Consider the following 13,614-nt stretch of genomic DNA (forward strand, 5'->3'; position numbering starts at 1 on the left):
TTCCACGTTTCAGCGGGAGGAATTTATGGAAGAGTTTTGTTTTTAAGACTGAAGGTAGATACTTCACAATGATGTATATATGGATCATTGGAACCACTGAAGGGAATTTAAGTTGAGAGTTCCAATAGGTTTCTAGTTTAGCTCTTAGTTCTGCCAATGTGGTCATCAATGTGATATCCTCTCTGCAGTGCTACAAAGCAACGAAAGGTGAAAGGGTGGGACCGAAGGGCAAAGTATGTTTGGACTGATATTTATTTTGTACCATTAGAGGTACTTTGATTATGCATATGCCTTGTACTGAATTGATTGATCATTGCGAGGATATGTGAGCTTAGAGCAATATGCTCTTACACTTAATCTAAGAGATGATAAATTAAATGTGATGCTCAGATGTATGTCTCTTGAGTATCAAGTGTAGAGGGCAAAGTTCCTGTATCATCCAAGTGCGTGAAACTGTTGTGTAAATATTGAATGAGCCACCAAGGGTATATGAATATTTTTAAAACACTGGATAGCAGATGAGATTACCATAGATTTTTCTGGATGTTGAAATCTGGATGGGATTGACTTGCTAAATTAATTATGAGGTATTTCTAGGTTAGGAGGCATAATCTCATCAAGCCAAGAAAATGTGTTGAAAGTTTAATTTAAAGGGGAAAAAAAAGGAAATAGCTTTGAAACCATGGGCTTTTTTGACCTCTTACTGATATTCCCCAGAATGTTGATACTCACCAGTGACCAGAAGTTGCACGTTCACTTCACTCACTAAATTAGCTCAGTCCTGAGAGGAGCTGTTAATGGGGATTCCAGAGTTCCTGAGAGAGAGAAGGAGAGAGAGAAGAGCAAGAGAGAGAGAGAGAGATGGGTAGGGGTGGGTTGGGGTGGGGAGGAGGGAAGAGAAGGAGGAAGAATGGGGGATGGGGAGAGAGAGAATTGGTTTGAAACAGAGCTGTACCCCTTGGTAATCTAGAGACCTTGGACAATTTAACTTCCTTGTATCTCAGATGTCTTATCTTCAGAGAATATAGCATTGACTTCTTGGGTTGCTGTAAGGACTAAATTAGTATCCCTTTGTACAAGGTCTGGTCCTTAATAAATATGCAAATATTATGTGTTGTTATTATGTTTGTTACCAAGATAATAATAAAATGATTTTTTATGCTACTGTGTGATTTGTTGTATAGTGATAGATATTTGAAACTATTGGCTGCGTGTAATTCTAATCTCTTAGGTTTGTTGATCCTTACCTATATAAAGCAAGACGAATTCACAGATTCTCTTGTGTTTCAAGCACAAGTTTTGGGATTATGATAAAACAGTTATGTTTTCTCCAAAGAACTGGATGACCCACAGTTAGGAGGAGGGTGTAGAAAAGCCTTGCATTTTGGGAATAGGAGGACAAATTCTAGTAGTTGCCATGGGAAAGTCCCACCCCCATTCTGTTTTTATGAGATGATCACTGAGCATCGGTCCCTATGCTTCCTGCCCATTCCATTCAAAATATTTTGAGATGTTAGGATCATTGAAAGTTGTGCTTTTCCTGGTTTTGACTAGGAGGACAACTATCAGCTGGACTTCTGTGTTGCCAAATCTTATTTGGCAAACAGGAAAGTCCAGAGTACCATTCTCATCCAGTGCACATGTAATCGGTCAACAGCCAGCTAATAAATCCGATGGTTAATTTTTGCTTTAATTAATAAAATGTACTCATGCAAAGCAAGCAGTGTAAGTGTATACACGTGTGTACATGCGTGTATGAATGTACACATACACATATGTAAATTATACAGGGTTGTATAATATCAAAATGTTCATTACAACATAAATATACAAAGAGTACCATGTTACTAAAATTGATGACTGTGTAATTTTATTTACCTCTTGGGACTCAATTGAGCTATTGATTCCACAGCAAATGTGTTTTGATTAAGATCATGGCAAGATATGTTTGACAGCAATTCAAATTATATAGAGTTTATTACATATTTAAAGTCTACAGTCAACTGAGATTGTATGTATCTGATTTTAGCTTAGGGAAATAAATCTATCGATATTTTGTCCTAGGAACTATATCCTTGATGCTATACAATTAACCATGAGCTCCATAAAACGCATACCTTTTCCTTGATATGATACTCAGTGCTTATGTTTATACTAAACAGGGTTAGAATCTTGAATGTAAAGATTAATATAATTAATATATGCTTTTATATATTTACATATATATAATATGCTTTACATATATATTTACAATATTGCTTTTAGGCATATATATAAATTGAATCTGCACTAGTTGAGTTGAATAGTTAAGAATTGGTTTCTTAGCTATGAACATTGTCATTCATGGTGTTTATTTTGGTTGTGGCTGTGGATGATCCTGGAAAATCAAGGAAAGAGACATATTTCCTGGGAAAACTTAATTTCTAAAAAAAAAAAACCTCTCGAGGTGTTTTATTTTTCCACTCTTATATGAAACTAAAATGTACATCCTGTCTCTAGCACATGTAGAATTATTCAAGAATAACAATAAAAAAATCATGAAGATACAGTGATATTTAAATGTGCTAAATGGAACATGGGCCCAGTCAGGTTTTCATGATTTATCAGTTTTTAAGTTCAAAGACTCTGGTTAGCTTGCATTTTTTAAACTAATGAGTTTATCACAGCCTGTGAGGAGAATGGTTAAAGTATATCAGCTGTAAATTGGTACAAAGCACTAAAAGGGACATTAGCCTCTAATCAGATTCCAACAGTTCATTAAACCTGTCTTTCCAGAATCGCTCTTTGTCTTTTCCCTGCCTTTGCAAGGCATCTTCCCTTTTAGTCTGGGCAAGACCTCCTCCGGGGTAGGAAGCAATATCAACTCATTCTTCATTGTCTACCAACCAAACAGCCTACGGGATGCTTTGTTAGGGTAGATTTCTGGCTGCTGTGAAGGGCAGGGGCGTTGAGGGCTGGCCAGCTGCAGGAAGGCTTTCTTGAAACTGGGTGGTGGCAAGCCAAGCTGGCCGCTTCCAACCACGGAAGCAAGTGACACATTAGGATTTGAGATCCATGCCTGATGTGTAAACAACTCACCAACCTCCATGAAAGGATTTAAAGCTTGGAACAAATTAACTGAGCTTGCCAGGGATACACAGTTCTTCCTGCTCGAAGCTATTAGGATTCAAAATGCCCCCAAAATATGGACAAGTCAAAAGCATGAATTAAAAAAAAATGCATCCTGCCAGTGTTAATAATACTGCACATTTCTAAGAAAAGAACCTGACAGTAGTTTTTCTTCTTATTACCTAATAGACTAGGGTAGCATGGAATTTTTAAATGCTCATTAGTTAGCTCTAGAGTAAATTTGCCTTTTCTTCTTGTTGATGTCTCAGAGCAAATATTTGTGATAAGAGGCCCTATAAATTTTATTTCTTATTTTTCTTAAACAAAAAGGAGTGGCAAGAAAAAGAGATAATTAGAGCTTTACTATACTGCACTCTGTTGGTATTATTTGGTAGTAAAAACATTGATGATTTGTCAAAGTGGGAGTTGTTTTTAACTATTTGATGGAAAAGCAAGTATGTGAGAGGCAAAAACCTGAAGGTTTAGAAATACTACTAACCTTTGTCATCAAAGGTAGGCAAAATATTTAGAAACAGATCTCTTTTTCTTTTAAGGAGACCACTTTAGAGTCATGGGCTTACATTCTATGTTTGAGCAAAGAAACCATTCTAAAAACTCAAACTTAGTCATTTCGGTTTCTTCGCTTGGCCAGTAGATGAAGGTAAAGTTGACATTCTAAACATGTTGTAAAACATGATTTTTGGCCTGAAGCAAGCAGTGGTAGGTGTCTTTCGAACTCCCTTCATAGGTTATTGACTTTAGAAAATCCCCAAAGCTGTGAAAATTAGTAGAGAATAACCTTGATTTCATCTTTTCGTAAATATTGTTTGAAATTCTAGTGAGTCACAATAGAAATAAGGTTCTCCTTTCAAGAAGTGGCAAATTCAGCCAAACATATACCAAAACAGAAAACAAATTGTTATTTATTTTTTGGTTGTGACTTGAGCTTAAAAATTCACTCTCAATCCAAAATTTTTATGAGTTGTTTTTGAAATAGATGTTTGGACGTCAATACATAGAAATTTTCATTTGATCTGAAGTGCCATACCTAAATTCAGTGTCTAGAATTTTATTATCTTGTTTTTAAAATTATTTAGACTTTGACAGTAATATGAGTGTATGGTCATTTTTTATCTATTTTCTCCTTTGTGGATTTCTGCACACATACAACCTCTGGTACTAAGGAAGAAGGAAACATCCTTCTCTTTCCTTCCCCTATTGCAGAAGTGTGATGAATTGTTCCAGCCCCATATAAATTAATGTTAAGGTTTCTTTACTCCAGTTTATTACAGTCTGACCTCCAACCCAGAGGTCAGAGATTCAGACTGATTAATTCAACTTCTTGGTCATTATTTCAAATGATAGTTCAGAATGGGGGGGATAATTGGTTATGCTGATATTCTCATTTAATTATACTTCATTGTTAAAAAAATTAGGTTAGCGGTACTAAATGTACGACTATGAAGGAAGGCTCTACCAGATGTCCTCATTTGAATGCTTTATAGCTGACTTTCCCCTTCTCGCTCTCTTTTTTTATTCTCAGAATATCAACACCTTTGAGAACAGAATGTTAATGCTTGATGGGATGCCGTCAGTCAGAGTCAAAACAGAGCTTTTGGAATCTGAACAAGGGGTAAGTTTCCAACGATGCCCCACGCTCTTCTCTTTATGTTCGTGGCGGTCATTTCCAGAGCTTCTTGACCTGTGCAGAACACTTCTGATTTTCACTCGCCTATGCTTTTTCTCTCAAGTAAGGATCATCTGAGACTGGTCGATTCTCATCCATTTGCAACCTCAAGCATTACTAACTTAGAAAAGATAACTTCCTGAAATTAGGCAGGTGCAATGATCTTATAAGAACCATGTGGTTTTATTTAAGTTAGTGAATGTTTTGAAAAGCTAATAAAAATCCAAAGCAAAGAGGAATTATTAAAAGATAAGATAGGAATATAACTTCCATGCCAAAATGGCTTGTTTCTTTCTTAGTTAGGAAATTACAGAGTACAAGTATGGGAATGTTACTGTTTGTTGGATTGATTTCTCTTGAGACATTTGTATTTACCCTTTTATATACCATGAGGATTAGAGGACAGTTGATGAAATTTAGGTGCGAGTTTGAAATGCACATAAAGCAAAAGAAGGCTTATTGAAAAATGTTTAGCAAAATTGACAAATTAACGTATGGCTAGTGAAAATATGAACACTTAAGAGCACAGCTGGATTTCTTTTTTAAAAGGACGTAGGTGATTTTATAATTGTTAATATTTGTAGCTTCACTAGTTAAAATTATAAGGGCAGTATGACTGCTTGCAGCATTGGCTGACCACATTTCGTATTTGAGTGAGAAAGCACGGCTCGTGTGCCCAGGGGCTCACTGCCTACCTGTGTTACTACCCCGCCACCACCGAGGCAGTACAGATGACCCAAACAAGGATAAATGAAGTAAATATTTAATCTTAATCTTATTAATGTATCTCTTACCAAAAAAAGCAAAACATTGGCAATGTTTCGTAGCTGAGCAATCAGAAGACATTTTAAATGTAAATAAAATTTCACTGAAGAAAAATCTGTGTGCATGACTTCAGGTGAGACCCCATTCAGGGGGTTAGGATGCTGCTTGGTTAGAAGGACTTCATAACGAGGAACTGAGGACATGAACCCAGAGGGTAGCATGTAGAGGGGTCTCTCCAGCAACTTCCCCATTCCTGAGCAACATGCGGCCAGGTGTATGGTGTCTCTATGTACAGTCCTCCTCTTCACGCGAAGCCTGTGTCTGAAGCAGTTTATATGCAGTGTTGATTGTTGTAGCTCTGCAGTGAACTTCGTGGGGTATGTCAGCCAATACCCCACTCTCCCCATTCCGTGCGTGGCAGAGCGACCGACTCGTACCGGTTCAACCTCACACTTAGGCGGTGCATCGTTGTGATAGAAAAGACCATGTGACAGTGGTGGATATTATTTGTTCATTGTAGACAGTGCTTCAGAAAAAGTCTTGTGCTCCCCTGGATTTTCTAGCCTGACTCGCGAAGTTAAACTCTACGTCTTCCAAACCAAGTAGTTTTTACCTTGGCAGTTGAACCCAAAATAGGAAGGATTTGTTTTATTTCTTTGGAATTTCTGTTTTCTTTAAGTGCACGAGCATCAGTTTCATAAAATAAATTTCTCCACACCCCGTGTTTAAGCTGAACACACCACACAGACCACAGCATCTCGTTCACAGAGGGTAGCCTTTTTCCATTGCTAATGGAAACGTGAAAAAGTGGTATATTCCACATTGTTGCTTTTATTTCACGAGATATTCTTCAACTTGAATAGTGGTGAGTCTACTCAAGTCACGCATGTTGGAGGAAGGCAGAGAAGTGCAGAAGCCAGAGAGTACTACTTGTGCCTCTGGTCAGAGCCAGGACGGTGCCTTGTTGTCACCAGCTCTGGGCATCTTTGATGATATCAGGATACTTCTCCTTTATATTGTCAATTTCAGTTGTAAGGTAAGGTTTGCATGAAGGATTTAGATGCACAAAAAACAAAAGCCAGGATTCCCAGGGGTTTTACATTGTGAATAAGAACCTCATGCCACATCGTTTATAGAAAGTATTTACTGCCCTCAAACAGGGACAGGAAAAATGGTAGGTTCACAGGTTTTACTTAACGCTTAGTCATTAAAATCAATTTTCCTGCTTGTGAATGGAGCTGTTGTTAGTATTTTAACCCTAATTTAGATTGTGTATGTTGAAGGGAAGTAGAAACTTGCTTTTTATTCTTTTCCTTAGCTTTGCATGTACTTCTTAAATATACAACATATATAATTTTGTTCTCTGTTACAGTAAAGCTTCAAGAGAAGCAGCCCAGTGTTTAATGAACTGTATTATGACCTAATTATTTATGGAATACAATAATTTGTATTTAATCATTTGTAATATTTCAAATCAATTCTTCTTAGGGTAAAATCTAGACTTTTAGTGAACTTCACTTTTGGTCATTTTACTGGAGTTTTAATTGGGGTATAATTGGGTGGGTGATAGACGGTATCATTTCAGAACCAGAACTATTTTAGATAAGCAACACTAGAATTCTAAAGATTTCTTTATTTCAGTCTTATAGGACTCTTTCCTTATTTCCTGCTAAAAGCTGGTTGAAGTTTGATTATTTTTTTAAGAAAGTATAAACATTGGTGAAATTAAAATAATCCTATGTGTGATTATGGGCTTCTGCCAAAGATGAGATACTAGTAACAATGAACACAAAGTTATAGAAATGAATCTCTGCATCACAACAATGAAAGAGAAAGCCTGAGCTTGATGTCAAGGATTGGATTCTGTAATCACTCTGGAAAACCCAATTTTGAAAGTGTTTTTTAAGACATAGACATTAAACGTCCAGTCTTTTGGGGAAGAAAAGTTTCGCATGCCTTTCAGGCTCCGGGCGGCATTGTAGAGAGACACTACCTTACGTGGATCTCCTGTTTCAGTGTGCCATGAACACATATGGCCATTCTCCCCTTCTGGCTATAAATAGTCCCTGTCAGCTGGTCTATACATATCCCCCCACCCTTCCAAGGAATTCAGGACCCGATGACCACATTTCAGAGCTGGAAGAAAGACTGTGGAATGGGTCTAGGTTAGCCACTCTGCTTTCTCTCTTCTCTGAAAAGGTCTGGTTGCCTTGCCTCATTCTCTTAATAGTTGTAAGGTGTGTGAAGGTGGTCATAGGTCTTCAATCAGACTGTAAGCTCTTGGAGGACAAGAGCTGTAAGCTCTTGGAGGACAAGAGCTGTAAGCTCTTGGAGGACAAGAGCTGTTTCTTGTATTTTTCTTGTAGGACCTGGCAAGTGGTCAGGAAATACATGCTTTACTTGCCTGGGCATTATAACTGGCATGGTGAAAAAATACGAAACCGGTCATTAGCTCATTATACACCTGCTCTGTCAACTTCATAGGGTTGTTATAAACAAAAAAATAAAAATCGGAAATACTGGAAGCACACATCCTCATTGATGGCATAGCGTTGATCTTATAGTCATGTGAACTGAATAGAGAGAGTAACATATCGACGCCAACTCTGCGTGCCTGCCTTCTGTTTGGAATTTTGTGACTCTTGCATTCTTAGTTTTGTGATATCTAAGTGGATTATTATTGAAGTCTCTTGAAATGTGACTTCAGTTTTCTTCGGGCTTGTCGATAATGCAGCGCGTGCTGCTAAGCCGTCCGTGGGAAGGGCATGTGCTCTTGTGATACACTTCAGGGGCTCAGCAAGGAGTGCTGGAATGACTTTGACTGTGACCTTTGGTGCTTGTGTCCTGCTGTTACAAGAGCTTCCCAAATGCTGTCAGCCTTTGGATGTTCTAACATGTTATTAAGCAAAGGACTAAAGCAGGAAGAAGAGGACTGGAACGATTCCACCCAGAGATAAGGCAGTAACAGAGAAAGGGTACTGCCTCAAAGACATAAAATGTGGTTTTTGTTCCTGGCCTTGCAGCTTGCCAGCTTGAATGGCATTGGGAAGTGACTTCATAACTCTAGGCCTCTATGTCCTCATCTGTACAGTGGGGGTGTTAAAGGCCGGCCCAGGTTCCATCTGACATTCTTCGATTCTGGTAATGGGCCAGGAGTGTGAAAAAGCATTTCCCATCAGGAGTTTAACCATCCTACCACAAGGAAGCTCCCTGTGTGTGGAGGTAGAAATGCGTAGACTTTTAAAAAGGGACAGACCCAAGTTCAGATGTGCCCTCTGCCAGGGGCCAGCTGGGTCCCCTTGGTCTCTGTCCTCCTATTTCTCCTCTTCTGGGAGGCGAAGTGAACCGTCCAGCCTCCTAGGAGCCTGCCTGCATGTGATGGGGGCTGAGTAAATGTTTTCCCTTTGAAGAAAAGTAGGAATAAAAAGTGCCCCATTGCTTCAGTTTCTATGGATGCAATTCTCGTATCGTATTTGATAGATATTAACCATCTGGATTAATTTAGAATTTTAAAAGAAGATTTAAGGTAAATCTCCAAGTACAATCCTTATTTTTTCATTTGAATTTTTACTTAAGCATATCTGGAGAAATATTTCAAATTCTGATTAGATTTTATCACCTAAAAAATGGGATAATGAAGCCAGAAATCAATGATTGTATTAACACAGAAATGACATCATATTTTGATGTGACAGTAGTATTTGGCCACAGTTTTTTTAAAAAGGAGTTCTGAGTTTGTATACGTCAGAGATACTTATTGATATATTTACAGGTGAGATGAGTAGGTGTCTGGCATTTGCTGCACAGTGAAGTGGGAGGGGGAGGGGAGAATGGATGGGGAGAAACATGAGATAAGACTGTCCAGGAGTCCGTCATTATTGAAGCCACACGACCAGTACCCCGGGAGCTCATGTAACCGTTTTGCCTAATTTTGTGTATGTTTGACATTCTTGAAAGTAAAATGTTTAAAAAGGCAAAGAAGCTCTCTAAATTAAAACAGGAAACTTCATCGGTGCACAGGCGTCAGAGGGAGTCCTGAAGGAAACATGCCTCACGCAGCCACCCTCACTGTTCTCTGAGTCTGTGGGGAAGGGGTGGACCCGAGTCCCTCCACCAGCCACAGCCATGCTCACGCCTGTGGTTACCCCTCCTCTCCCTTCCCCTGTTGAGGCAGGTGCAATTCTGACCTGTGGCCCTTTAGGGAGAAAGTGGTAGGAAAAGTGGAGCAGAGAGAGAGAGGGAGAAACACGTTGGGTGTTTTGCCAATTTTAAATGCTCCAAGCAGTCAGTGATTGGGTTGTAAAAGACCCATGTGTGTTGCACTGGGGGACGAAGCCCAATGCCTCTTTACCACAGCGTGGAGCCCCGAAGGGTGCAGGTATGGCGGCAGACAGGTTTAATTGTATCCTCCGTGGCTTACTAGCAGAAAATGTCAGGCCAGAGATCCCTATGAGCGCCCTAATTTTAGAGATAGGGTAGAAGAGGGGCGCCTGGGTGGCTCAGTTGGTTAAGCGGCTGCCTTCAGCTCAGGTCTTGATCCCAGGGTCCTGGGATTGAGCCCCGCATCGGGCTCTCTGCTCAGGAGACAGCCTGCTTTTCTCTCTCCCTCTGCTGCTCCCCCTGCTTGTGCTCGCTCACTCCCTCTCTCTCTCTCTCTCTGTCAAATAAATACAAACTTAAAAAAAAAAAAAGAGAGAGAGAGAGAGAGGACAGAAGGGAGTAATGGTCCTTTTCCTAGAGGCAGGTTGCAGTAACTCTTGCAAAGCATTCTGCAGGACATTCATACAAGGTGGTGAAGGCATTTCTGTATCACAAAGGACTGACTAGCACCATTAAGTCAACTATATTGTACCTTCCTGTAGAGTGGAGTTTTGCTTTATGCTTCTCATTATTCCTCATCATCTCAGTACAGGGAGCTTATAGCTAGGCAGGGCTCAATAAATAGTGATTCAGATGCTATTTATTGTAAGTGAGAGCCAGTGCCAGACTGCAGAATATTGAGGATTTTGAGACAGGTGCTATTTTGGAAAAGACCCCAATCTGTAGGCTTAATAAAGAAATAGAGACAGGTGCAAGTATTGTAGATGAACCTAGACATGTGCTATGAAATGTTTAAAACAGGCAGTTAGTTATATTAAAATTTAGTAGCTTTAGAGAAAAAAAAAAAACCCAACAACAAACCTTTTTCTTTTCCTCAATAAACCGTTATGTTTAATTTAACATAGAAGGTTTAATATATATCTGTGTGTAAAAGCTTAGCAAGATAGTGTTACTTTAATGACTTTATCAGAAGAAAAGAAAAAGCATTGTAAAAATGCCACTTGCATTACCCTTTAACAGAGGCTCATTATTACCTCCCCTACTGTGGAACAGGAGCCAGCCTAGCTAGTAAATTGGTAGAATTATCTTAGACATATGAATTTGCTTATCATTTAATATTCTCTGATGACCCACTGCTTGAGATCTTTTGATCTGTCGTGAAATCTTTGCATGTCACTACCTGGCTTCAAAGAAAAACATATGCCGAAGCTGTGTTATTCCTAATATGAGAAGACCATTAAAAAAAAGGGGGCAGGAAAAAAATATCTGTACTTGCAAAATTCACTTTAAGGAACAGCTATCCTCCACTAAAGAAGCCGAGTTGGACTGATTTTAATAATGTCAGAATGGCCAATAAATGTATTAATAGAAAGAATTGAAAATCAATGAGCTGTGATAGTAATTACAGATAGTACCCAAGGGAAATATAGCAGGCAGACAAATCCTTTCCCTCGGGGGCTGCCCTGGGCAAAGCTATGAAGTTGATAATTCTGCCCTCTGTCTTTCCCCTTAGCAATGTACTTTCTCCTTCAACTTAATTCTCCTCCACTCAAAACCCAGACACTCCCAACTCTCGGGGATGTGATGGCTCTTGGTACCCACAGATGACCGGTTCTAACTGGCGTCTCCTTAACTGAGGAAAATGTAAAGTGCTATTCTTTCCAGGGGTCATTTGCATTTTTATAGGGTCAGTGCTTTGTAAAAAGGAACACTTCTTAAAGAGATTCCATGCTCCTAGTAATTTGGGAATTTCGAGTTGGGGAAAATTAACCTCTCCAGAATATTTCAGTTTGCATGATTGTGTTCTCCTTCTTGTACTGGTCTTTGTGGTAGAATTTGAAAAACAAAATCTGGACCATGAGGCAAGAGTTGCTCTTTATCTAGATGTGTTTTCATGTGCTAATATTTGCATACAGCTTTACAGTTTGTAACTGTGATTATAGTTTATTTAACCCTTGGAGGACTTTTGCTTCTGACCACGGGGGAATTAATTGCTATGGGAATTGACCTCTTACCATAGACAACTAGAAAGCCAGACAAAATATATGAAACGTGTATACGTATTGAACAACAGGCAGTTAAAGACTGTGATCCTTGGGAGTAGGGCAGAAAAGGAGGTGAACTTTACTAAAGCCTTAGCCTTCTGCCTAAAGGCAAAGCAGGGATAAGAACCCAAATAGGGCCTAGCAGTCACTGAGTTAGGCAGGTGGGATTGGAATTTGGGAAAGGTCAAGGCAATTGGTTTTTAAGGGGAGCAATAACAAAGAGGAAGGACTTGTACAGAGAGAGCTCCAGAGATCCTCAAAGTGGTCCTCTTAGAAGGTTTTGTCTAAGTAAAGATCTACCTGTACGAAGGAAAACAAGGAAAGAACAAGGAAGGCAATAGGCAGAACAGTTCTTTTTCTTATTTTTTTTAAGAAATTTATTTATTTGAGAGAGGGGAAGAGAGAGAGAGAGAGAGCAAGCAAGCATGAGTGGGGGGAGGGGCACAGGGAGAGAGACAAGTAGACTCCCCACTGAGCACAGAGCTTGACTCCGGCTGGATTCCAGGACCCTGAGATCATGACCCTTGCCAAAGGCAGATGCTTACCTGACTGAGCCACCCAGGTGTCCCACGGGAACAATTCTTATGAACACATACAATTCACGAAGACCAGAATGGAGAGACCCCTTTGTACATGGGGCATTTGATAGAGGTCTCAGAAGGGCCACAGGTTAGTAATGAGGCTGAATTCATCTTACAGTCATCTGGGCTGGGTCTTGCCATGACAGACATGAGAAGCAAACCCTGAAAGGAGCAAACTGACCTGAAAGTTGCTTAATTATGCCAGAGCAAAGTCCAACACTCTAGAGGAAGACGCGACAAGATCTAGCCTTCAATCATGTAAAAGCTCCACTGTCTGGCAATTGATCATAATTGATTGGATTGATCAGATAGAAAAAAAAAGACAAAATGAACAAAAGCTCTGTGACCTGTGGAACAATCTCAAGTAGTCTAACATATGTACAATTGCACTGTCAGGATAGGCAGGGTCAGAAAAAATTATTTGAGGAATCATGGCTGGTCATTATCCAAATATGAGGAAAACCCACATATCCAAGAAATTCAATTAGCCCCAAGCAGAAGAAACCAGACCAAAGCATAAAATAATCAAATTGCTAGAAATAGGTAATGAAGAATAGTCTTAAAAGCAGCCAGTAGAAAAGAGGGGTATATATCTGATATACAAAGGAGCAAAAATCAGACTTCTTATCAGATTCTGTGCAAGACAGAAGAAAGAACTTCCTTAGGTAAAAGAAAAAGGACACTGGATAGAAATCTGGATCTGCAGAAGGAAATGAAGAGCACTCAAAATGGTAAGTATATAGGCAAATATAAAAGATGTAAAAAATATTTTTAAAAGAAAATTATGCAAAGCAAACAAAATAACACATTGTGGAGTTTTAACATATTGGACGAAAATGAGCAACAGCATTAGCACAGAGATGGGGGCATGGAAGGAAGCAGACCATTGGATATGGTATTATTTGAAGGTAGATGGTGTTAAGTTAAAGGTGTATATTGTAAATCCTAGAGCAACCACACACACACACACACACACACACACACACACACACACACAGTAAAACAGCCAGTGTAGTTAATAAACCAATGGTGGAAATGAACTGGAAGCATTTTTTAAAATACTCCATTTTCTCTGAATGAAGGCAGAAAGAGGGAAGGTGAACAAAGA

At 39.3% G+C, this 13,614-nt stretch overlaps 1 protein-coding gene across 10 annotated transcripts in view; it reads left to right on the plus strand.

The window, feature by feature from the left end:
- The window catches only part of KLF12 (KLF transcription factor 12), a 420,803-nt gene that overhangs the window by 181,504 nt on the left and 225,685 nt on the right, over positions 1-13,614 (plus strand). For all 10 annotated transcript variants that reach the window (XM_087865095.1, XM_087865097.1, XM_045811080.2 and 7 more), the window contains one exon: positions 4,652-4,741. In XM_087865095.1, the coding sequence (XP_087721221.1) occupies positions 4,676-4,741 (66 nt within the window). In that variant the 5' untranslated portion in view covers positions 4,652-4,675. The remainder of the gene's footprint in view (positions 1-4,651; positions 4,742-13,614) is intronic.

This window comes from Ursus americanus, chromosome 10 (genome assembly GCF_024610735.1).
Source record: "Ursus americanus isolate L20-20 chromosome 10, mUrsAme1.1.p, whole genome shotgun sequence".
Classification (NCBI taxonomy): domain Eukaryota; kingdom Metazoa; phylum Chordata; class Mammalia; order Carnivora; family Ursidae; genus Ursus; species Ursus americanus.